General features: G+C 42.2%; 1 protein-coding gene across 2 annotated transcripts in view; it reads right to left on the reverse strand.

Moving 5' to 3' along the window:
• Positions 1–1,249: 1,249 nt before the first annotated feature.
• Positions 1,250–23,788, reverse strand: part of BZW2 (basic leucine zipper and W2 domains 2) — a 46,296-nt gene continuing 23,757 nt past the window's right edge. Inside the window, exons 1-10 of one of the 2 annotated variants that reach the window (XM_056857343.1) lie at positions 23,262–23,323; positions 22,573–22,676; positions 21,838–21,903; positions 14,626–14,761; positions 13,150–13,259; positions 10,412–10,582; positions 7,361–7,507; positions 5,829–5,967; positions 3,320–3,442; positions 1,250–1,327 (exon numbers count right to left, since the gene is read on the reverse strand). In XM_056857343.1, coding sequence (XP_056713321.1) covers positions 1,290–1,327; positions 3,320–3,442; positions 5,829–5,967; positions 7,361–7,507; positions 10,412–10,582; positions 13,150–13,259; positions 14,626–14,761; positions 21,838–21,903; positions 22,573–22,635 — 993 coding nt within the window. In that variant the 5' untranslated portion in view covers positions 22,636–22,676; positions 23,262–23,323 and the 3' untranslated portion in view covers positions 1,250–1,289. Of the gene's footprint in view, positions 1,328–3,319; positions 3,443–5,828; positions 5,968–7,360; positions 7,508–10,411; positions 10,583–13,149; positions 13,260–14,625; positions 14,762–21,837; positions 21,904–22,572; positions 22,677–23,261; positions 23,324–23,788 lie in introns of those variants that run through there. The other variant, XM_056857342.1, reaches the window with a different exon arrangement.

A 23,788-nucleotide genomic window follows, 5' to 3' on the forward strand; every position in this document is an offset into this window, starting at 1 on the left:
GGCTGTGTAACCGTGGTCTTGGTATTTTCTTTCCTGACGTTTCGCCAGCAGCTGTGGCAGGCATCTTCAGAGGAGTAACACTGAAGGACAGTCTCTCTCTGTCCTTCAGTGTTCAGAGAGACTGTCCTTCAGTGTTACTCCTCTGAAGATGCCTGCCACAGCTGCTGGCGAAACGTCAGGAAAGAAAATACCAAGACCACGGTTACACAGCCCGGATAACCTACAAGAACCTGAGTGGTAGAGTTTTATAAAGATGAAATGTTATGACAGATGGCACAAGGTGCAGCAACCTGGGTGACCCAAAGCAGGTATCAGTGTCTGTGTGCCCTTATAGCTTTTGTTTCTTCCAGGGAAGTGAATATACATAAACGAAGCATACAAAATAAAGGATACAAAATGGATCGATTGCAAACAAGCACTTTACTTCCACTGTTGGCCAAGAAGCTGCAAAAACCTAGCTTGCTCAAAGTGCTGTGACTCTGTATGTGAGTGTGATTCTACTGCATGTTGGTCCTCTTCAGGCAGGTCAATTCTGTGAGGATACTACTTTATTATGAAAGTCACCATGTACAGTGAGAAAAGAACAGTTGTCTCAGTCTTGTTTCCAATTCTGGCATTTACTATGCTTTTGATAATTCTTTTCTTTCTTTTAGAGAGACTTTCCTTTAATCCACAAGTCGTGACGCCAGTCCATATGTCACCTAGTCACGTAGCAAACTGTTTCCCAATGTAAATCTTGGCAACTCATGTAATAATGCCTTTCAAATGGAAATTCCCAATGCCACTCCATTACCAGATGCTCCTAAGAGTATCTGTCAATTTGGTGGAAACTCTCCATTCCATCAGAGCTCAGAGTGTCAGATTGAGGAAGTGGTGTTATTAAGCCATTATGCACCAAAAATGCACAGAAGTGTGACTTAAGATATAAAAGCCATTTAATTCCAAAAAAACATGGTGATGTCAAATCACAGACAAGCAAATATTGATCTACACACACAGAACAACTGTATGAACAGACATCAAAGTGCTCGCACACAGTACCTGAAAAGACTGCTAATAAAAAAGGAGTCCATAAGTATTTTATTTCAATTCTGTCCTATATGTCTCCCTTGATGATTGCCTCTGCCTACATGAGCGCACAGCGAGCAAAAGGAAGAGTCCCAAGTACAGCATCTAATGCCTCAGGGCTCCGATATTTTAGTCTTCTAAACAAAAGGAAAGCCTAGCCTAGAGTTTTCGGTACGACACTGAAGTAAGAGTCAGCTGCGGCCTATATATTTGTGCTTTGTTCAACCATCTTGGTTTTCCTCACCTTCAGACTCGGATTCTAGGAGGTAAAAGAAACGAGAGGGAGATAAAAGTATTCTTTTTTACTTCTGTGATAACAGATCTTATGGTAACTTTTATATGGTTTCTTTAATCAACCTCAGTGAGATTGTAGTCAAATGCAGTCCATTGTCTGATGAAAGTGTTGTAGCTAAAGTAGACCAGATATAAATAAACTGCAGCTTTGTTTTGCAACCCTGTATAAAGAAACCAAAAGGTTGATGGAAACAGTGAAGCAATACTAAGCTTTGATTTTGCAGGGAAAGCAAGAGGGAACTAATAATTACAGCCTGCCAACCACATAGATGGCTAATATGGGATTAGACCAGGTGGGGGACTACGTAAAGCAGAAAGCAAAAGTGTTTCTCCATGGGAAGTCATGAGATTTTGTGGGGGAGGGGACTCTGGAGCCAGGAAAAAACAAAATCCTTTTTTATTTCATTCCTTCTTAACTTTTGGTGGACTCCACAGTTACACTGTAAAACTTCAAAAATCCCCTTGTCCCATTGAGGAGGACATTTTGTTCTTCATTGCCATCAAGGCAGGAGGAATTTAGCCCATTGACTTGAAACCAGATTTGGCCTTCAGTCAACAAGGAGAGGAGTAAGAAGCAGCTTACAATTGCCTCTCCCCCCACCACAACAGGTACCTTGTGAGGTAGGTGGGGCTGAGAGAATTCTGAGAGAACTGTGACTAGCCCAAGGTCACCCAGCAGGCTTCATGTGTAGGAGTGAGGAAACCAACCCGGTTCACCAGATTAGAGTCTGCTGCTCTTAACCACTACAAAATGCTGGCTCTACGCCCTAATGTATGTGTGCAGACTTGCCCCATGAGGGCTAAAATCCAAACCACTACTTTAAGTGCATCCAAGTACTTAGGTTTGCCCAGTAGGGTGTTTTGTTTTTTTTACTTACACATCATGAACTACTTCACAAAGATGTCTACCATGAGGCATGAAGAACTGCTGATTGAGAAATAAGCTAAAAGCCTACTGGGGCACATGTCGTAGATGAGACTACCCCATACTGAGTTAGTCTATCTACCTCAGTATTTTCTGCTGTGCCTGGCAGTAGCTCTTCCAGGCCTCAGGCAGAGAAAGGTCTTTCTCAAGTCTTACTTCCTTAGATGTTCTAATTGTAAATACCAAGGACTGAACCTGGGACTTGCTGCATGGAAGACATGTGCTGTAGCACTGACTTGTGGCCCTTTCCTGGCAATGGAACTCCATGTGAGTAAGGATTGTTTTATTTTCTGCATGAGTCACAATCCACAGGGATATCCACAAAGAGCTGTCTCTAGTACTGATGTGACTGCAGTATCCCATATACTGAAGCAGAATTTTTGTCCAGGTCTCGATGCTAAATAGAATAGGCCAATATTCCATAGCACTGAGAAGTGTGCTTAGCATAGCAACTCAAACAGTATCTAACAAATAGCAGACTACTTTCCCTGTACTATTCCTTTCATCCTGCCCCTAGTAAGTAAAGCCTTGGGCCCTAAAAGCCTTGTAAGAATTTTAGAGTCACAACTCAAGACTGTATCTTGTTTCGTATCTAGCTGGTTGTACTGCTGCATTGTGGTGGGCAGAATGCTACATAACCAGTTGGCAGTTTGCACTGAAAGTTGTCACCAGAGGTTCTTGGAAGACAGGAAACAAACCCAGGTAATGTGGTGGGGAGGGCCGGTGGCGGACAAGATAACTGCTGTGAGATTCAGGAAGAATAGGATGGCTGTGGCTCAGTATTAGAGCATTTACTTGGCATGCAGAAGCTCACATGTTCAATCACCAGTGACTCCAGCTGAAAGGATCAGGCAGCAGATGATAGGAAAGACCTCTGCCTGAGACCCTGGAGAACCACTGCCAGTCTGAATAGACAATACTAATGATGGGTCTATGGTCTGTTTCAGCAGAAGGCAGCTTCATGTGTTCAACGGCAATCCAACTAGCCAATAACAGATTTGCCAAGAAACCATAACATTCAGATAGTCATACCTTCTTCAGCATTTTGTAGCCACTCAACAAACTTCTTCATCTGGTCAAGGAACACACTTTTGCCTTTAGCAACATGTGCCTCTTTGTACCACTTCAGGATGGCTTCTTCACTTAGGACATCAGCTGCAATTCAAAACCAGGGAATATCAACAGATTAAAAAAATCAAAATCTCTGCACAAGAAAATGTTTTGATGCTGTTGTTTTTTGAAGTGCTGGAAGTTTTCTCTTGGAAAAAGGAGCAGTAACACTACTTGGTACCAGGCTGCAACTAGAAACAAAACAATTAATAACTTAGCAGCATAATTATCCAATGCTTACAAACATTTCCTATCACATAAAAATAATTTTGTTGATTGCTAAATTTTAAAAAGTCTAACAATTCAGAACATTCCAGTGTATTGGAATATAAGAATTGCCATCAGAGGTCAACCAGATGTCCATCTGGTGTGGTCCATCCAGCTTCTGACTGGGGTCACCCCAATTCCTGAACACATAAAAGATAATACTTATCCATGGTATCGCAGGTATTCAGTCTCTGAACATAAAGGCTGCATTTCTAGCTTCTGTGGCTAGTAGCCACTGAGTGGTTTATTCTACCAGTTTTTAAAAATAAAGCCATTCATACTAATGGTTGTCACCACAGGCTGTGGGAACGAACTCCTCAGTTTCAGGGACCACTCAGATGTAGACAAAATCCCTACACTGAACTTCTTCATATGGGAACCTTCCTCCTCAGAGACAGATTATTTGTAAGCAATATGAAAAGATTTAACCATTAATCACTGGTTAGCAGCCAAAGTCTCCCTTGTGTCTTACAGTGGCATCCTATGCAGCTATAACTTTCTAAGTCAATGGGCTTAGAAAAATGTAACTGCTAAGAGTTGCTCCATTAATCGATAATTCTCACATAATATATGCAGCTTTCTTCTTAGTGTATGCATGTGACAGTCATGGCTTTTCAGGGTATTTACAAGCAAATTTCAAGCACAGAAAATTTATTTATTTTTTAAATTCTATTTAACTATGTTATTAGTCCACCTTTCTCATTGAGACTTAAGGTGGATTATGTGATGCAAGTCGATACAATCAATAAGAAGAGACATCTAATAAGCAATGTACTTGGACTAGGAGTACAGAAATCTGAAAACAAGCAGAATATTAGACATGATTCAGAATACAGACACAATGCAGAAAAATAGTATTACATCATTAGATCCAGTTTAAAAATGTTATTGGATCAGAAGAATAATGCAGGGACAGTAAACAGACATGTCCTATACACAGTGGTATCATCCACAGTCCCTTTCACTTTATAAGTGCCTTTCTGAACCATTCTGTTTTAGGATAGCCCTGCTACCTTTATAGAAATGCCCTCCAGAACAATTCTGCTTTGCATGGTTTTCAGAATGACAGCGTGGGAGCTTTCCTGACTTCCTGAGGCAGGCCGTTCCACAAGCTAGGAGCACAACAGAAAATGCATGTGTACAGGCAGCTATTGATCATGCCCATGCAGGTTGGTACCCACAGAAGGCCCTGCTCAGATGAGCAAAGCTGTTGTAGTGGAGCGCAGAATTTATCTACGTGGGGGATTCACAAAGTGCTACAAGAACTGAGTGGCTTCCATGTAACAACGTCACCTGTGATGTGGTTGGTTACAGTGCAACCCTAAACAGAGTTACATCTTTCTAAGCCCTTAGAAGGATATAGCTCGGTTTAGGACTGAACTGCTAGTATCTGTTCCGACTAAAGGCACAAGGACTGGAGCCTCCCTACGATGAAAGGAACAACAACAAAAAGGGAGGCATCATTGGAGGAGGAAAAGGCCACACGGAAGCAGAGAAGAACTAAGAAAGTGTGCTTAAGAGAGAGGAATGGGGGTCCTTGAATAAGCCAGAAATGTGCACAAAAAGGAAACAAAACAAGTCACTGGTAGGTATTAAAAGGTCAACTGAATGTCCCTTTAATTTTGAGAGGGATTCGTTGTAATATATTCATGCCTTCAGTACTTCAACAAGGGAAATATTCTCTTGTCAACAGAGAGATGCTCAATTAAGTAATCAGGCAGGACAAGGCACAGTTAATCATACCCCTAGGTTGCTTTCTGAAGCACAAGAACACTGAGGGGAATCTCTATCCAGCTATTTTTGATTAAAGATGATTAAGATGACATTTTAAATGCTGCTGCAATTTTAACTGAACTTTTTTGGGAAGTATATTTCCCAGTTGATGAGGTGTGTCATGTAAATGATTTAAAAAGTCACCTGTATTTTCCTGTGCTGCAAATAGAATCAGTACAAGTTTGTCCCTTTTCACTCTGAATGTTTTCAAGTCCAACTTGCAGCACCACCAATTCCCAACTGTGCCTTGTCCATACTCATGAGCAAGACCTTTCTTGAAGACTAGCATGCCGGTATCATATGACAGCACATTTGGCATCATATTATAGAATTGCCAAAGGATATATAAATTTGGTGAGCATCACACTAAACCAGGGTTGAACATATATACCTTTATAAAATAGCACCACAATCTTCTGAAAGGCTTTCATAAAGTGGATGTTGTCGTAACAGTATTCCTGAACCTTTTGGAGAAGGATCAGCTCTGACTGGCCTTGGGTGCTGAACACAGCCAGCAAAGGTGCATATTGCTAAAAGAATCAGAGGAGAAATTTTTTCATTTAAATAGTATTATGAAAGAGATCTGAACATTACACTGTGTGGACACACATGAAGCTGCCTTACACTGAATCAGACCACCGATCCATCAAGGTCAGTACTATCTAAGACTGGCAACAGCTCTCCAGGGTCTCAAGTAGAGGTCTTTTCCATCACCCACTGCCTGGTCCTTTTTGGAGCAGTGAACTCTGATCTGGAGAACCAAGTTTGATTCCCCACTCCTCCACATGAGCAGCGGAGGCTAATCTGGTGAACTGGATTTGTTTCCTACTCCTACACACAAAGCCAGCTGGGTGACCTTGGGCCAGTCACGCTCTCTCAGCCTCACCTGCCTCACAGAGTGTCTGTTGTGGGGAGGGGAAGATGATTGTAAGCAGGTTTGATTCTCCCTTAAGTGGTAGAGAAAGTCGGCATATAAAAACCAACTCTTCTTCTTAACTGGACATGCCTGGGATTGCACCTAGACTTTCCGCATGCAAAGCAGCACCTCCTTCACTGAGCCATGGCCACTCCCCTAAAGGAGATGTGGACATATATAATATTGTTGCCTGTCACAGTTATGCCCTTGAGTGCCAGAATCAGAATAGTACAACTGCTTTAGGGCACTCTGGATGACTTGTAAGGCTCATGTATGTAACTGTAAAGTAAAGCAATTAAACGGAGGATTTTGCCAATATCTTCAAATCTACAAGTTGCATTTTCTTCTATGAAAAGTCTAAAAGACTTTTTCTCATTTTTTAAATGCAGCCACTGGGACTCCTTTTTCAAGGGGGAGGGCTCTTTACTGTTTCATTCCCTGATGGTTTCCTAAAGATGCAAAAAAACAAATCACTGCCAAGCTGTATTCAACTCTGCTGGTGAAAACTAGTAATTTTTCACAGCAGGGATAAAACTGACTCGGGGTGATAAAAGAAAATGGCAGGATGGGAAAAGGTTAAAGACCCCCCTCTGTCTCCTTGAAGAAAAAAAAAACCCAGCAGCTGCATTTAGGAAAGTGTTTATAAATGATCATAGTACAAACAATAACATGTAATTTAAGCCTTGGAGTCAGAAGATCTGGGAAGTCCAGATGTTGTAACACTGCTGAAAGTTTGACTGAGGGATGTGTATTCTAAAGGAGACACATCACCATGACTGGTACATAACACTTGCCTTCTTTGCATATGCAAAATGATTTTTTGGTTGGTTACATGGTGTATATTCCATGCAGATGATAAACATACATAATGCATGAAAACCTGTACACTATATGACTGAATCCAAAGGAACCCTTCCTTGCATGAGCAAAATGAAAGCAACAGTTATCATTTGAATCAGTCATATGTTGTTTTGGCACAAGCATTCCCTGCTTGCATCCATGCGCACCTTCAGATGCTTAAGTGCTTGTTCTGCAACCAGCTCTTCCTTCTTGTTCCACTCGACAGCATTCATTATGCAAGTCCACAATAGCCCAATCACTGCTGGCTCCGGCAGATCATTTCTCTTCATTTCTTCTTTTACATAAAGCACCATCTGCAATGGAAGACACATAACAAAAAAAATATCTTGAACACCTCCTCTGTGTCTCAAAGTTCTCCAGTAGCAGGCCTGTGCCCTGCAACTCTCCCTTTGTACCTGGTGTACACGAAAGAGAAGAGCTGAAAAAACGAATTCAAAAGAAAGCAAACCCTTTTTGAGAAAAGGCTAATTTTCACTGCAGTTCAAGAAATATTGCAGTGCAGTCACAATTAGGGGAGTGCGTTCAGGTACACCCAAGCTGAAATTAAACCAGAAATTAGCCATTTGAGGCTGGCTTGGGGATACCCAACATGACCCGAACACTCCCAGAATTCTGGGAACAGCAAAAGGTTACCTCCTATAATTTCAGGAGACTTTTGGGTTTCAGGACTGGGAAGGGAGAGACAGCACAGGTTAGCCTGGGTTAACAGCTGTTTGGTGGTGATGAAGGTGGAATGAAAATTGGAGGGAGGAACATTAATAATTTGAGATATGCTGACGACACTACATTATTGGCAGAAAATAGTGAAGATTTGAAATGACTACTGCTGAAAGTTAAAGAGAAAGTGCCAAAGCAGGACTACAGCTGAACATCAAGAAAACAAAAGTAATGACTACAGGAGAATTACACAACTTTAAGGTTGACAATGAGGAAATTGAAATTGTTCAAGACTTTCTATTCCTTGGCTCCACCATCAACCAAAAGGGAGACTGCAGCCAAGAAATCAGAAGGAGATTGAGACTGGGAAGGGCAGCCATGAAGGAGCTAGAAAAGATTTTGAAGTGTAAGGATGCGTCACTGGCCACCAAGACTAGATTAATTCATGCCATCGTATTCCCTATTACTATGTATGGGTGTGAAAGCTGGACAGTAAAGAAAGCTGATAGGAAGAAAATAGATTCCTTTGAAATGTGGTGTTGGAGGAGAGTGTTACGGATTCCGTGGACTGCCAAAAAAACAAATCAGTGGGTTATAGATCAAATCAAGCCTGAACTGACCCTAGAAGCTAAAATGACTAAACTGAGGCTATCGTATTTTGGTCACGTCATGAGACGACAAGAGTCACTGGAAAAGATAGTCATGCTAGGAAAAGTTGAGGGCAGCAGGAAAAGAGGAAGACCCAACAAGAGGTGGATTGACTCAATAAAGGAAGCCACAGCCTTCAATTTGCAAGATCTGAGCAAGGCTGTCAAAGTTAGGACATTTTGGAGGACTTTCATTCATAAGGTCGCCATGAGTCGGAAGCGACTTGACGGCACTTAACACACACACGCACAAAGTTTAAAAGGGTGAGTTCTAATTAACAGCTAATAGTTTCCAGGCCTCGGAGGCTAGGTCTATCCCCCTCAAGCCCCTTTATATTTAAAAAAAAGAAACAGGAAGGACCCAGGGCTTACCGGGGTGGCATCACTCCACTGGTGGCTCTCCAGGGCCACTGTGCAGGCATCCGTCATTAGCCTGGATGGCAGAATCTATCCCAACCTCCTGCAGCTGGAGAACAGCTGCCAGGATGCTGGGTCAACAGCTGGGTGCCTCTCGGGCTCCACATGCAGGAGTTTGTCTGCTAGCGCATTGTCTTGGCAGCCGTTCTGCTTGGGGCTGCCAACCTCCAGGTAGTAGCTGGAGATCTCCCAATATTAAAACTCCAGCCGGTAGAGATCAGTTCACCTGGAGAAAAAGGCCGCTTTCGCAACTGGACTCTATGGCACTGAAGTCTCTCCCCTCGCCAAACCCCGCCCTCCTCAGGCTCTGCCCCAAAAATCTCCAGGTATTTCCCAACCAGGAGCTGGCAACCCTAAATCTGCTGCTGCCAGAGACTGGGATGGGCTCTGTTGCACAGAGAAAGGCCTGAACTACAGCTTCAGAGAGCCTTCAGAGGGGTCGCAGTAAGTCCTGGGTCCTTCCCTTTTCTGTTAGGAAATTTAAAGGGCCATGGGGGGGCAGAACAAACCTCCAGCAGCCAATCAGCTGTTTGTGAGATGACACTCTGCCTAAGGGCTGTTTCTCTGGGGCTAGCTTGCTCACTCTCTCCCTCCCCCCCTCCTGTCCTGGGGAGGATACATCCAATTTTTGTTTTAATTTCTGGTAAGAGTGTTTTTTTTAAAAGGAATGCTTTCCGAATCCCAAAATCCCAGAACCCAAAAACTATGCCAGAAAATAAACAAGAAACTAAAACAACCCCCATCCCAAAATTCTGGCAAAACAAAAAGCACGCCCTTTAGAAAAATCCAAACAGGAACTAAACTAAACTAGACAAAAAATACTTTTGACATGAACACCTCTTATGTCAAAACATATCTTACAGAGAGGGAAAATAGTTCTCTTCATAGCCACCAAAGGGCAGACCTCTAGAAACAATTAAAACTATTCTTCTGAAGTCTGCAATAGTTTTACAATATGCTGAGAATTTTGGAGTCCTCCAGTGGCCCTAAGGTCAGAAGTAGCAGCTTAGCTGTGATCAAGAATGGTAGGGATTTTGGTTAAGGTACAGTGTCTCCACTCATGGGCTTGCTTCTCCATTGCCACCATTTAGTGCATCATTGGATAGCTTTCTAGACTTTTCTGTTTTTGTAAATAAACGGCACAGCATATTCCTTGGAGGCTTCCCATCCAAATACTAGCCAGAGTCAGGGCTGAGAGTTTGTAACTGGCCCAAGGTCACCCAGCAAGCTTCCATGGCGCACATGGGGATTTGAACCTGGGTTTCCCAGGTCCTAGTCTAACACCTTAACCACTCCACCACGCTTGCTCGCTCAACTTCAAATTACACAAACCCTTATAATGGATCTACCGTGATCCGTTACAAAAGACGCTTGGCATTACCGTTTTTCCCACACACAACACTGACTATAACTTCTTCAAGAGCTATGTTTTCCCCCTTCTCCTGCAGCCAGAGTAGACAAAAACACTTCCCTTACCTCTTTAATTGGGCATTCCTGAGAAAGACGCTCCTGGAGTTCTTTTTGTAATTCTTTCCGAGTCCCCAAGGACTGCTGGACTCTGAGGAAATCGGAGAGCTCTTTTAGGCCAGCATCAGTGAAATACTTGGCAAAATGCTCCACATTCTGCCGGTTGGCTGGAAACAGTTCCTGGAACAAAGACGTTTCCTTTCTGAACAACTGGTTAAGTTATTTACAGAGTCATTTATGACTTGGGCAAGGAGGAAGAATACGCAGAATATTTTACATCATTTGCAGTCCGCTTTTCTCACTGAGACTCAAGGAGTACATAGTGAAAGTCAAATACAGTCAACAGGTTGGGGCAGCCAATAAACGGCGCAACAGTGTTTGGACTGCAGAAATTAAAAAAAAAAACAAGTAGAAATTTGAAACAGCTGAAACAACCCTGGAACAGAGCAGAAGCATTTAAACATGACTCATTAAGCAATGCAAAAATTACCTCATCTTCAAAACTGGTGAAGAGGCGGCAATTTAAAAAAAGGTAAAGGTCCCCTGTGCAAGCACTGGGTCATTCCTGACCCATGGGGTGACGTCACATCCCAATGTTTACTAGGCAGACTTCGTTTGCGGGGTGGTTTGCCAGTGCCTTCCCCAGTCATCTTCCCTTTACCCCCAGCAAGCTGGGTACTCATTTTACCGACCTTGGAAGGAAGGATGGAAGGCTGAGTCAACCTTGAGCCAGCTACCTGAAACCAACTTCCGTTGGGATCGAACTCAGTTTGTGAGCACAGCTTGGACTGCAGTTCTGCAGCTTACCACTCTGCGCCACTCTGCACTTATTGTTTGACTCCCAAATGCTCTTCTTGACCATGTAAATCAAGTCCTGCTGGATCAGACCAGGGCCAACAATCAGGGCACAGAAGCCAAAGCCTTCTCCTGATGTCTCCAAGCACCAGTATTCAGAGATTTGCTGCCTACTCTTAACTCAATGCTAACATCTGCTGTCTTCAGCATGGGACTCACTGAGAGTCGACTTAAAGATTTCTCTACAGTCTGCACAGTTGTGGTCTAATAAGGGGGAAGTGACAAGCTCCTCTGGGTTCACAATCCCCCCTGACTACCGGGTGTGCGTGATAATATACAGGCTACATGACAAGGAGGGGAGATGGAACCAGTGTTTCCGGGATAAGCAACAGCAGGCAGCAATAATTAACCTCATGAATGCAGCACAGGGATTGCTGCCTGGGGAAGTGCTAAGCAAAATTATTACAGTCTGGGTCAACCCATGCTAATTGCTTACCTTCCCAGGTGACCAGGTCTGACTGTGCAACATCTCAATTCTGCCTCTTTTCAAGGCTGCCTTGTAGTTAGCCCCATGCAGAGCTTGAACTGGGGACATGAGGCATTCCAAGCCAGTGCAGTTCCACACTACTATGCCTTTCTCCACAGCCTCTCCTGCTCTGCAACAGACCGCTGGTTTTGACACAAGGGCCAATGGGAAATCCCAACTACTCCATCGTGTGTCTTTTTCCCGTGTGCCCAAATTGGATGTGTGGGTAGATGGTGAAAGGTATAGGTTTTTGCCTTGATTTTGCTGCTGATCGACTTCTCACATTAGTCAACAAAAGGTAAGCTTTGGCATATTTTGATTTCCCCCCTCATTCGTGTTTCCTATTATGAGTGCCTTTGCCCAATGAGTTACTGAGGAAATGACAGGGATGCCTTCTGTGAACGTCCAGATGTTTGTCCTCTTGTTTCAGTCTAAAGCTTCCTTCTCAGAGTATTCTTCTTTTCCCAGACCCAAACCCTTGCCTGGAAGAATAGTCTTTCTACTCTAGTTTTTCCTCTGTCTGGTAAATTCTGGAGGAATCCAGGCGATATGATTAGAGCAGCCATGATTACTTCCTTGCATGTACATCTGTCCAATGGGTATATGCTTGTAGAAGGGGAATTTAATCCTCATCTGCAGAGCTCCCAGGAATGTGATAGCTACAGGGTTTCTACTGGGTACATCACAATCCTCCATACAGCAGAGGATGCTGCACCACCTTTGATAGTCCCTTGTTGTGCTTTGTGGGGATGGGGCAGGGTGAAATTAAAAGATCTGCCAGAATTGCCATGTGTTGGTTTGGCTACTTCCATAAATGGCTGACATAGGGGTGTCACAGGGTTGCCCTACAGGCTCTTACTGCTGCCACTTAGCTGGGTGGCAGGAGAGAAATGGAGGGAATGGGGGTGGGGGGAACTGGTGTCTTGCCAATGCCATTACGTCTCTTCTGCTGTAACCTGGAAATGATGTCATTGCACAGGATGATACTCTAGCTTTCTCACAAATGCTAGAGCATTGCCCCAATACAATGACATTACTTCTGGTCTGCATCAGAAATGGCATCACTGCATTGCTGGCAAGCCCACCACCACCAAGGTGAGTCGCCCACCACTTGGGCTGGCAACCTTATGATGTCATCAACATGCTGCTCCATGATTGGTGGCTGTGAGCAGTGTTTCTATGTTCCCAGCTCCTTGAAGTTGGGTGTCTTTGCTATTTTGGGGCTCTGCTGAGAAAGCATAAGATATTGGCAGGGCACCAGCATACCTGGTCAACATCAGCAATGCACCTGGAATTTAGGATTGAGCTATCAAAGTATTCCCAGGTTTTAGCAGGAGCAAGGTTGAATGCAGCAGTGAGAAGCTTGCATTCATTTCACACTGCTTACCAGGCAAACGCTGCAGTCTTAAAAAAAGGACATACTTACTAGCAACCTCTTATCTAAGTTAGCTTTCCTTAAAGAGGAGGTAACTGAATTGGCATCTTTCTCTAGCATCCATGCTTTAAAAAGCTTTACAGCAAACGAGGCGGCGATACCTGTGTGGGAAAAACAAAGAATAAAAACAAAGCAAGCCACAGGGCAACTATACACTTTCATTGTATAGATAACTGCTTACAAGAATCAACCTGAAAGTAATAAAATGAATTGCACACTGACACAGACTAAAGTTGTAGACATTACAGGCTGCTTTGCATATTAAGACATTACAGACCTAAGGGGTGTAACCTACTAAAACCCTGGTGACTGAAGTACATGCAAAAGAAGATTACAGGCCAAGGCAGGTAGGAAAGCTAATTGTATTTCCACACAATATGTTTCCAAGGTGTATATATATGCAACTTCAAAACAAACAAACAAAAGCCAATCACATATCTACTGAAATGGTTATACTTTTCAGATTCCTGTTTTGCATCTGTTTGAAGTATTCAACACAGGCATACCTTAAGCTCTCTACACCTCCATAAAGGCACCCAGTTATGAGAAGGTAACAGGGAACTCCACAGAATTTTGCATTTTTAGAAGTAAGTATAAATATTTGGATGACCAAATCGCTTATTCCTACAAAACCACAGCAAGAGCGAAATAACAGGTTGTAGATGCAGGAACCAGGCAGCGGAGTTGCCATGGTAATCATCTTTGAGAATGATTAAAATGTACCTTGGTACTCCATTCTTAGGATCTTTTCTAAATGGCTGAGGCAGGAAGCTCAATGTAAATATATACTAAGGTCTTAAGAATCCTCCCCTTTTCCCCATCTAGGTTTTTCCATTTAGGGTAGAACCCACTGTCATTATAGTCTGAGATGCACTCCATATTAAGGCGGAGGCTCTCACCACGCATGCAGAAATCAATGGGATGCATTTCCAGCAAACCTGCTCAGTAAAAAGGAAAAAGGGTCAAATCAGATATGATGCAGGATTAGAATCTCCCGTTGCATTTGGGATTTTTTTTAAAAGCTCATTTGCCACTCTGAAGATTAGGGATACAGGGTTGAAGGGATGTTGATCCCTTTTCCTCCTGTGCCATTCTACCAATCTAAATTGCTACTTGAAGCTGTGGTTAGTTTTGTGGGGATGGGAGAAGCAAGCCACGGAGGTACAATAAATGTGCAGGGAACACCCTCCCATGCCTTGCTACTGGGCTCCAAGAGGGCTCGAAGGTTGCCCATGTCCCACAGTAAGCAGATGGGTTGAATGTGAGGCTCAGCTGGGAGCAATATCTCCACTGCTTTTATGGCATTTGTTTTCCTTTCAAACCTTGTTCAAATTGAGACACTCAAAAATAGGTCTTGTAATGCTCTCCTTCTGTTCCTCTACTGTCGAGACTGTCTCTTCCCTCAAGCTAAAGCAGCATAAAGAAGAAAATCTTACAGTCATTGCACCATGAAGGGGGGGAAATTACCTTCTTTGACAATGTTGTCAGTGAAAAGGCTTGTTAAAATAGTAGCAGGGAGCGTTCCGTTGGCTAACAGGATACCAGTGAGCATTGCCAACTTTGTCTGCTCTGTTTCGGAAAAGGCTTTAAGGAATAACAGGAGCTGAAAGGCAAGGGGTGGGGGAGGAAGTAAAGACACCTTTGAGTACTCACATTTTAAACCCACCTGACCCAAGCCAATCTACCTAAGTTAACATGAAACACCAGATCCATTGGTGTGACTGGCAGGCCCATAATGATCAACTCAGGGATAGCAAAGCCTCATGGTTAAATGGGTTAAATGGTTATAGCCATCCCGGTGGAGCGGTTAGAGAGTCAGGCTAGGATCTGGGAGATTCAGGTTCAAATTCCCTGGTCTGCCTTGACACTTGCTGGGTGACCCTGGTTTGTCTGAGAAGCAATGATTAAACTCCTTGACAGAAGATTTGTATAAATGTGCACTAAATTAAACAATACACGAACATTGTTTATCCCTGACCCTGGCTAGTATTTGGATGGGAGAGCTCCAAGGAATATTCTCTCCAGGATCAGATGTGCCTGCCTATTATATTAGGTGCTTTGGAACACAGGCAGGATGGTGCTGCTGCACTTGGTTTGTGAGCTTCCTAGAGGCACCAGGTTGGCCACTGTGTGAACAGACTGCTGGACTTGATGGGCCTTGGTCTGATCCAGCATGGCCTTTCTTGTGTTCTTATGAATACTAGGGGTGTGGCGCAGAGGCAGGCAATGGCAAACCACTTCCGAATGTCTCTTGTCTTGAAAACCCTATGGGGTCGCCATAGGTCAGCTGTGACTTGACAGCAAAAAAGAAAAAAGAAAAAAAAGAACATACAATGCTGCCTTATAAAGAAAATTTCCACTTCTCTGAAATGAAAGGCTTGAAATAAATTGGACATTTATCAGAAGTGGCTATTTACTGGACAGGCTTGGTCTACAAAAGAAAGCATACTGAGCAAGGAAAAAGAAGCAAAACAACATCTGAAGATCCAGTCTTAGGAAAGCGGTCTGGACTCTCTGAAAGGAACCACAAAGGTAATAATTATGAGCTGGTTATCAGTCTTCAAATGAATAAAAAGCAGCCATAAAAAGAACATTCCCTTTCCCTTTTGCATTGGGGGAAAAAAGGTAAACGTTAATGGCTATATAGTTCAGTATCTGGATCCACAGACCTCTTCCATAAGTAGGAAGATCCATGTGGATCTAACCCAATAATAGTTGTTTCCCAGTGGATGAACTATTCAGTCTGGTGTGGTGGTAAAAGTCTCGGACTAGGATCTGGGAGATCCTATGGCTTTGCAATGGGTTTAGCCCTTCAAACCAGGAGCCTATCAATTCCTGCATCTATTTTCCTTCTCATGCCCAGAAGCATGAGAGATAATAATCAATCACCATTTGAGCTGAATAGCGTTAAAAAGCAACAACAGTCGGCAGGTACTATGTTATCCTCCTTGCCTTTGATGACTGGTACAAGTTAAACAATATCTGAGTTTTTGGCATCAGACTTTTGTATTTACATATGAGATCATTTTCATTTTGTTCAAAAGATATTATTTTGTTCCTTGCTCAATTGTTATGCATAGCCCAAATTAGCTTCTGGGAAAAATTTCCAATTCTAATTGACCCACTTAGGACCTATCAAAAACGAACACGACGTTCCGTTCCAAGTTGTTATTATCACCGACTTGCAACACTGATTGCTTTCATAGTTCTTCCCTCCCTATTTCTATTATAGTTTTGGTTACCAGGTCTGCAGGGGAGATCCTGGAACACTGAAGTAATTCAGAAGAGTTCTGACCTCCTACCCGTTAAGGACCAATTTATCTGCCATTAGATAAGCACCAGGATAGCTACATGTGCTACAAACACAAACTGCTTTCAGGAAAAGCAACATGCTTGGTTCTTATTTCAGTGCCACATTCCTAGAATGCTTGAACACTTACTTTTTTTGCAACAGGAGATCCAAATAGTGACCCAGCTCCATGTGTAATACTATGATTTGTTGCATTAAAGCAACAAAACAGGAGTGGAAACTTCCGGCCCTTTTCTTACATCACAAAAAGTACAAAACTGACCACAGGGACCTCATTGTAATTTTAATCACACAAACAACCCCATAAGCCTTGGATCAGACCCTACGCTTTCTCCTTTGGAAATAGAGAAGCCTTGCTCAATTCCTAAAGTTTTATTTTTATTGCCCAAACATGGTAGCAGGTGGGAACCAGTACCAATGCTAGATGAGAGCCAGCTTGGTGTATGCGGCGGGCTGGTTAGAGTATCAGACTAGGACCTGGAAGACCCAGGTATGAATCCCCATTCTGCCATAGAAGCTCACTGGGTGACCCTAGGTCAGTCACCCTCTCTCAGCCTCAACGACCTCACAGGGTGATTGTTACGAGGAGGGGAGAGCAATGGTGTAAGCTGCTTTGGGTCTTCATTAGGGAAAAAAGCAGAGAGGTGGTTTGGAGTGGTGGACTTTGATCTAGAGAACTGGGTTTGATTCCCCACTCCTCCACATGAGTGGCGGAGGCTAATCTGGTGAACTGGATTTGTTTCCCCACTCCTACACAAGAAGCCAGCTGTGTGACCTTGGGCAAGTTACAGTTCTATTAAGAGCTCTCTCAGCCCCTCCTACCTCACAGAGTGTCTATTGTGGGGAGGGGAAGGTGATTGTAAGCCGGTTGGAGTCTCCCTTAAGTGGTAAAGTCAGCATATAAAAACCAACTCCTCTTCTTCTTCTAAACAATATCTAAGTAAATAAGTACTTATTATCTTAAAACACTGAAAAATTGGGGTGGGGGAGATACCTCTGTAGGAATCCCCAAGAGAAAAAAAATCAAAGCATGTATAAGGCCAACTTGCCCAGCTCCAAAGTATTATTTAATGATGTTTTTTGTGTGAGCCTTCACAGACAATAACCTCTTCCACCAGATGCATGAAACTGATGGTGGCAACAGTCCTACATCCCCATGACGCGAGCTGCAGCAAAGTAGAGAGAAACAAGACATCTGAATTGGCTAGTTCCATGTAGATCACATCATTAAACAGTGGCAAAAGGATGGAACGCTTCCATCTCTGTGATGGGGATGGCCCCAGTGGAAAAGAGTGCTTGGTACATTTGTTTCCCTCCATCAATAGATTTTGTTATAGCACAACTTGGCTTGATGAGGTATGGAATGCAACGGGTGCTGTATTACACACTTCAGTAGAGAACACCCAAAATACTACTCTGGACTTAAGACTGGTGGTGCCACTTACCACTTGGATACGAGAGAATTAGAATAGACTATTTTGCTCATATTTGCACAGAGAAGCACGTTGTGCTTGGCTGAGCCATCTCAAGCTTCCCACTATGCACTCTGAAGTGCAAGAGCATTTCTTTCTTGGCACTGGCTAAATAACATCAGCCGATTTCAGTGAAGAACATACAGAATATCCTTGGTAAATGGGGACCTATTAGGCATTTCGGAAGGAGGAATTGCAGAGGGTTTTTTTGTGGAGCAAAAGATCTTTTGAAATGCAGCTATCCACAAGGTGCTGCATTTCCAGTGCAGATTTCTCCTACAAAAACTCTTAGTCATTTTATCATAGGCAAAGTAAACTTAACACACATGGCTGATGCTTGAGAGAGCGTGGAAGTCCTTAGAATATTCCTGCAGTTAGCGATTTCTACCATTAGATGCTGCTATAGCCCTTAAAGCAAAGAGTCAATGCCTCAAAGCTTTTAAATGTCTCAGGCAGGAAGCATGGGGTGGGGGGGAGATCAGCCGCTGGTGAGCAGGGCCGCAATTTTAATCAATTAATTATAAGGAAAAATATTTTTGATCAGGAGGTCTCTGACGTTTTAAAGAACTATTCATTTTAAAATCACAAATGAGTAAGATCAGCAGCTGCCTGTATTCGAGCATTCTCTGCTCTGGCTCCCGCTTTGTGGAACGGCCTGCCAGAACTGTTCAGGAAGGCATTTTTAATAAAGGGTTGTAGTAAAATAGAATTGTTCAAGAGGATGCTTTTGCAAAAGGACTGTAGCTTATGACACTGTTAACTGCACACATTATCTTACTGTATTGTTTTCTAATTTCTTTTATCCAGTTTATGGATATCTTATATGTCATGTGTTCTACTGTTTTACTGCATTGTTTTCTAACTTTGAAATCCAGCCTTATTACACCGTTTATTGTATGCCTTGCACTCTTTCTGCTGCATTGTTTAAATTTTTGTATCCTGCCTTGATCTTCTGCAAGAAAGAGACTACAACGTAAATAAATGAAGTACTCATAAATGCAGGGATGGCATGCACTTCTTAGAAGAGGCATTCTTCCTCTTCCCCCACATAGAAGGGAAGGCCTTTTCTGAGATGGTTCCTGCTGCAAGTACAATTTGTATCCTGTGTACATGATTCCCCCCTCCCTTTGTATTAATCTTGAATAATTCTTTCATCACATTCAGTGCATTATGGCTTTATAGGTAAACGTAAAGGTCCCCTGTGCAAGCACTGGGTCATTCCTGACCCATGGGGTGATGTCCCATCCCGACGTTTACTAGGCAGACTTTGTTTATGGGGTGGTTTACCAGTGCCTTCCCCTGTTATCTTCCCTTTACCCCCAGCAAGCTGGGTCCTCATTTCACCGACCTCGGAAGGATGGAAGGCTGAGTCAACCTTGAGCCGGCTACCTGAAACCGACTTCCGTCGGGATCGAACTCAGGTCGTGAGCAGAGCTTGGACTGTAGTACTGCAGCTTACCACTCTGAGCCACGGGGCTGAATACATAATTTAAAACCAAACATTTATCCATTTACTGGTTCACGTGTTATTTTTAAAGTGAATACATGCTGGCTGTTTCTTACAAGCAGCTGCAACATGTACCTGCAAACTATATGCATATTCATTGCATTGTATGTACAGGACTTACAACCCTCAGCTGAAGTTCATCTTATTTTTTTGGGGGGGGGGGAACTATCAGTATGAAATTCATGTTTTACAGAGGCTTGCCAGAAATGTAAGTTTGACATATGTCAAGTGATTTCTGTCACTAAACTCCGAGCCCAAGGCGTTAAAATAAGATTGTGTTTACCTACAATGAGAAGTTTTCCATAATTCTGCAAAGCATCCTCAGCAATTAAGGATCTCCAAATGAAGTCAGTGTGTGGGGTGAAGGTAGAGGAGGAATGGGAAAAGGGTAGCTTGAACATGTGAGTCATGATTATTCATAACAATACATTACTGTGATTAACAGCAAAACCAGGTGTATGGAATAGGGAGAACTGCATATTTAGTTTTAGAAAGTAAAAAAGGTACTAAGCACTGAGCATCAATCAAAATATATCTATGCTAAATGTACAAAAATCATCCCACAACAGAATACAAGAAACACAGCATATATAACAGGACCAAACTCACTTTTCCTCATTGTAAAAGGAAGGCTGTAACAGCAACTCCACTTTTTAAGCACCTACGATTTCCCTCAGGATTCTTACAAATTTAATTATCATAGTTCATTCCCATTCTTTTGAAATCCACCCACCACAGTGTCTAACAGCTGCCCAAGACCATGGTGATAAACAACCAACATGGCAAGTGTTTTCTCCTCTCAAATCCAATACGGAGCAAGATAAGGAGAAATAGCAACCTTTGCTTGGTAAAGGTGGCAAAGAGATTCCAAAACAAATTCTTTCCTCTTCTGAAGCAGCTACCCATGTCTTTACCCTATACTACAGTTCACAATCTCCAACGTATCCCCATGTTTTCTAAACAAGGTCCAAATATCATCAGACATCTCAAAGAATTGGATTCTTTCTAAGTATATAACAATCATTAGGACATGTAGCTTGTAACAAATTTTAAAAAAACCAGTTGAAACCCAACTTTTCTCCATTAATATTGTTCATTTTTAATAAACAATTTGGATATGCTAAACTACCAGGTAACTTTGCATGCTACAAAGAGGCTGGTCTACATTGTTTCATTAACTTCCACAGAGATAGAAAAGAGCAGGAGTCCAGTAGCACCTTAAAGACTAACAAAAATATTTTCTGGCAGGGTATGAGCTTTCTGAAGAAGTGAGGTATGAGCTTCTGAAGAAGTGAGCTGTGGCTCACGAAAGCTCATATCCTGCCAGAAAATACTTTTGTTAGTCTTTAAGGTGCTACTGGACTCTTGCCCTTTTCTACTACTGCAGACAGACTAACACGGCTACCCACTGTGAATTTTCCACAGAGATGTTGACATAATATCTTGGGAGTAAGTCAGGCAAAAAATAGAAGACAAACCTTTGTCAAGATTCTAGCTTCTGCAACTTAAAACATATATTCAAACTAAAACTACAAGTGGATATATTCCAGCCTTTAAACACCTATGAGTATATTCTAAAATATCAAAAGGGTTGCTGGCTAAATTCTATGAGATATTAATGGAGTTAGAGTATAAAGAACCCATCTATAGAACAAAATGGCAATTTGATACTTCAAAAGATATCACAAATCAAAGATGGGAGGAAATTTATAAAGATATATTGTCAGTGTACATTCCTCCAAATATTTCCTAATCTTCATGATGACTCCTATGTTGGATATGACATTTAAAACCCTCCATGACCTAAGATGCACATATTTGAAGCATTGTCTCTTTCTGCAACCTCATTAAACTATCTAAAGCATTTATTTGCTGTTTCCCATAGCTGATTTTGCACCTGAGCATCAGAACCAAGGAGCACATAACTACATAAAGCACAGATGGTCCTTTAACATGGGAAATCCTGCTTCATTTCCCCCTGAGGTGACATTCCACTTTTCAGATTACACGATAAATTGTCTCACACTTCCAAGTTGCACTGCACCTTAAGAACTCTTACTTTTTACTTAAGTGAAAACAGAAATTATCAGGATAATTCATTTTGCATAAAGCAGACACATGCAGTTCTGTATGCGTTGTTACACTCTCTGTAAAGTAGCTCTGGCTGGAAAAGGCTCTCCTCTCTTTATTCCATTGGAAGAAAGATACTTTTTAAGGGTTTTCCATCCTGATTTATTTAGCGTATGTATGAAAATACAACAGCCCTACCATTTAGTGGGAAGTTTCTATGTCACAAATTGGCATCCAGTTCCCTACAGTAGCTAATGATTCTGTCTACATTGCATCAAGCATTCAACTGTTATTAATCCCCAGAATATTAGCAATATTACCTTTTTAATTTCATCTTCAAATGCCTTTTCCAAATATTTATATCTCCGGATGAGTTTATTGAAGACCTAAATATAAGAAGTAGCCAACATGTTGGTTAACAGGAAAAGTAGAGCTTTGTTCTCCCAACAGGGACTATAAAATGCACTTTTAATTAATCCATGATAAAAGTGAAATACATTTAAAATAGATGCCTTCCATGTGGCAAGAAAAGCATAAGTTGTTTTCTTTAACTGGAACAGAATTGTTGGAATTTAAAACAAAATCTAAACATCTATGAATTTAAATAATTCAATGATAACAATAAATAATTCACTCCCAATCAACAGCACTATTAAATCAGTCCAGTCCACTTTGTAATGCTATATTCAAATTCTGAACTTTTTTACAACATGAGTAAGGGATGAATCAATTTAACCACTACTTTAGAACTCACAAACACAAATCAACACTTGTAACTAACCACCTTCATAATTGGGCAGTCCCATTCATTCAGGCAAACGGCCAATCCACTAACTATAGTAACAAACAGATGAATGTGTAGGGATTTCCATGTTTTAGTACTGTGCACCAGTCGTATTTACTACCAGAAGCAAACTGATGCTGATGCTGCACCCATCTTATATCAGGGATTGTCAGCAATCATTGTAAACTACTGGTGTACAAAAGACACACACACACACACACACACCCCCGCCGAATTGTGGTCTATTCATCCATTCCAATTGCTCCCTGACCTGAGCATAATGTCGGAGGGCATCATGATCTTCAAGTGCAGAGAACACACAGTGATTGGTCATCTTGGTCTTATCATTGTCATCTATTCTTGTGCCTCCTGGGGCTAAAGAGAGACAAACAATATAATTATGGATGTTCCATAAATCATACACTAATTATGACTTCTACGCTAGAAATAATGCAGCCTGTTCTCATTCTTTTAGATATATGTACTCACTGCATAAATACTGATTTTTATAAGTAATGGAGACACTTGGAGAGTCAGCTCAGTGCTTGCAGAAAGTCTCAGGTTTAATCTCAGATATCTCCCATTAAAGGAACTCAGGTAGCAGACACTGGTCTGTTCGAGACCTTGGGGAGCTGCTGTCCATCAGAGTAGACAGTACTGAGTTAGATAGATAAATGGGCCAAATCAGTAGAAGGCAGCATCATATGTTCATATATGTTTACCTGCAGCACAATCACCATAAGATTTCTCCATCTTGTGGCTGACCTATGGCCTTTTTTACCTGCCTTCCTCTGCCCCATCCATTAATAATGACAATGACTCATGGATAATACTGCAGTCTAATAAGCTATATCCTTGCTAAGAAAAAATACATCGTAAAAATCCAAAACATGAGAACTGCATTAAACATGAGCAATAACATGATTTCCTGATTTTACTGAACCACACTGCTAGTGTCACCATTGACTTGGTACTTGGGGCCTCAAATGCATTTGCATGGTCCAATGCACAATCCAGTGCTGACAACATTTCAGGGTCCAGCATTTTTAACCTTGATCTCTGGGGTTTATTGGGACTGCATCCTTGGGAAGACAAAACTCACAAGCATCTAAGCATGGACACCAGAGAGAGTTGGTGCTGAAAGGACAGTTCCAACAGGGAGGGGAAGAAGGTGTATCCTTTCCGGTCTCTCTTTCGCTCTACAAATACTTAGCCGCTCTACAAATCTCTTCCACCGAGGCCTCTCTGGCGAATTCTGTCGAGGTAGCTGCGCTTCGTACAGAATGTGCCTTGATGCCTGCGGGAATTGGAATGGTACTAGCTCTGTACGCCTCCGTGATACAGCACCTCACGACTGAGTTGATTATGGCTTTAGATAGTTTCTCACCTTTCCTTGGCCCAGATATGGAGATAAACATGGCCTCTGTCTTCCTTATCTGCTCTGTGCTGCAGATGTATATGCGAAGAGCCCTTCGTAGGTCTAACCT

This window comes from Euleptes europaea, chromosome 11 (genome assembly GCF_029931775.1).
Source record: "Euleptes europaea isolate rEulEur1 chromosome 11, rEulEur1.hap1, whole genome shotgun sequence".
Lineage (NCBI taxonomy): Eukaryota > Metazoa > Chordata > Lepidosauria > Squamata > Sphaerodactylidae > Euleptes > Euleptes europaea.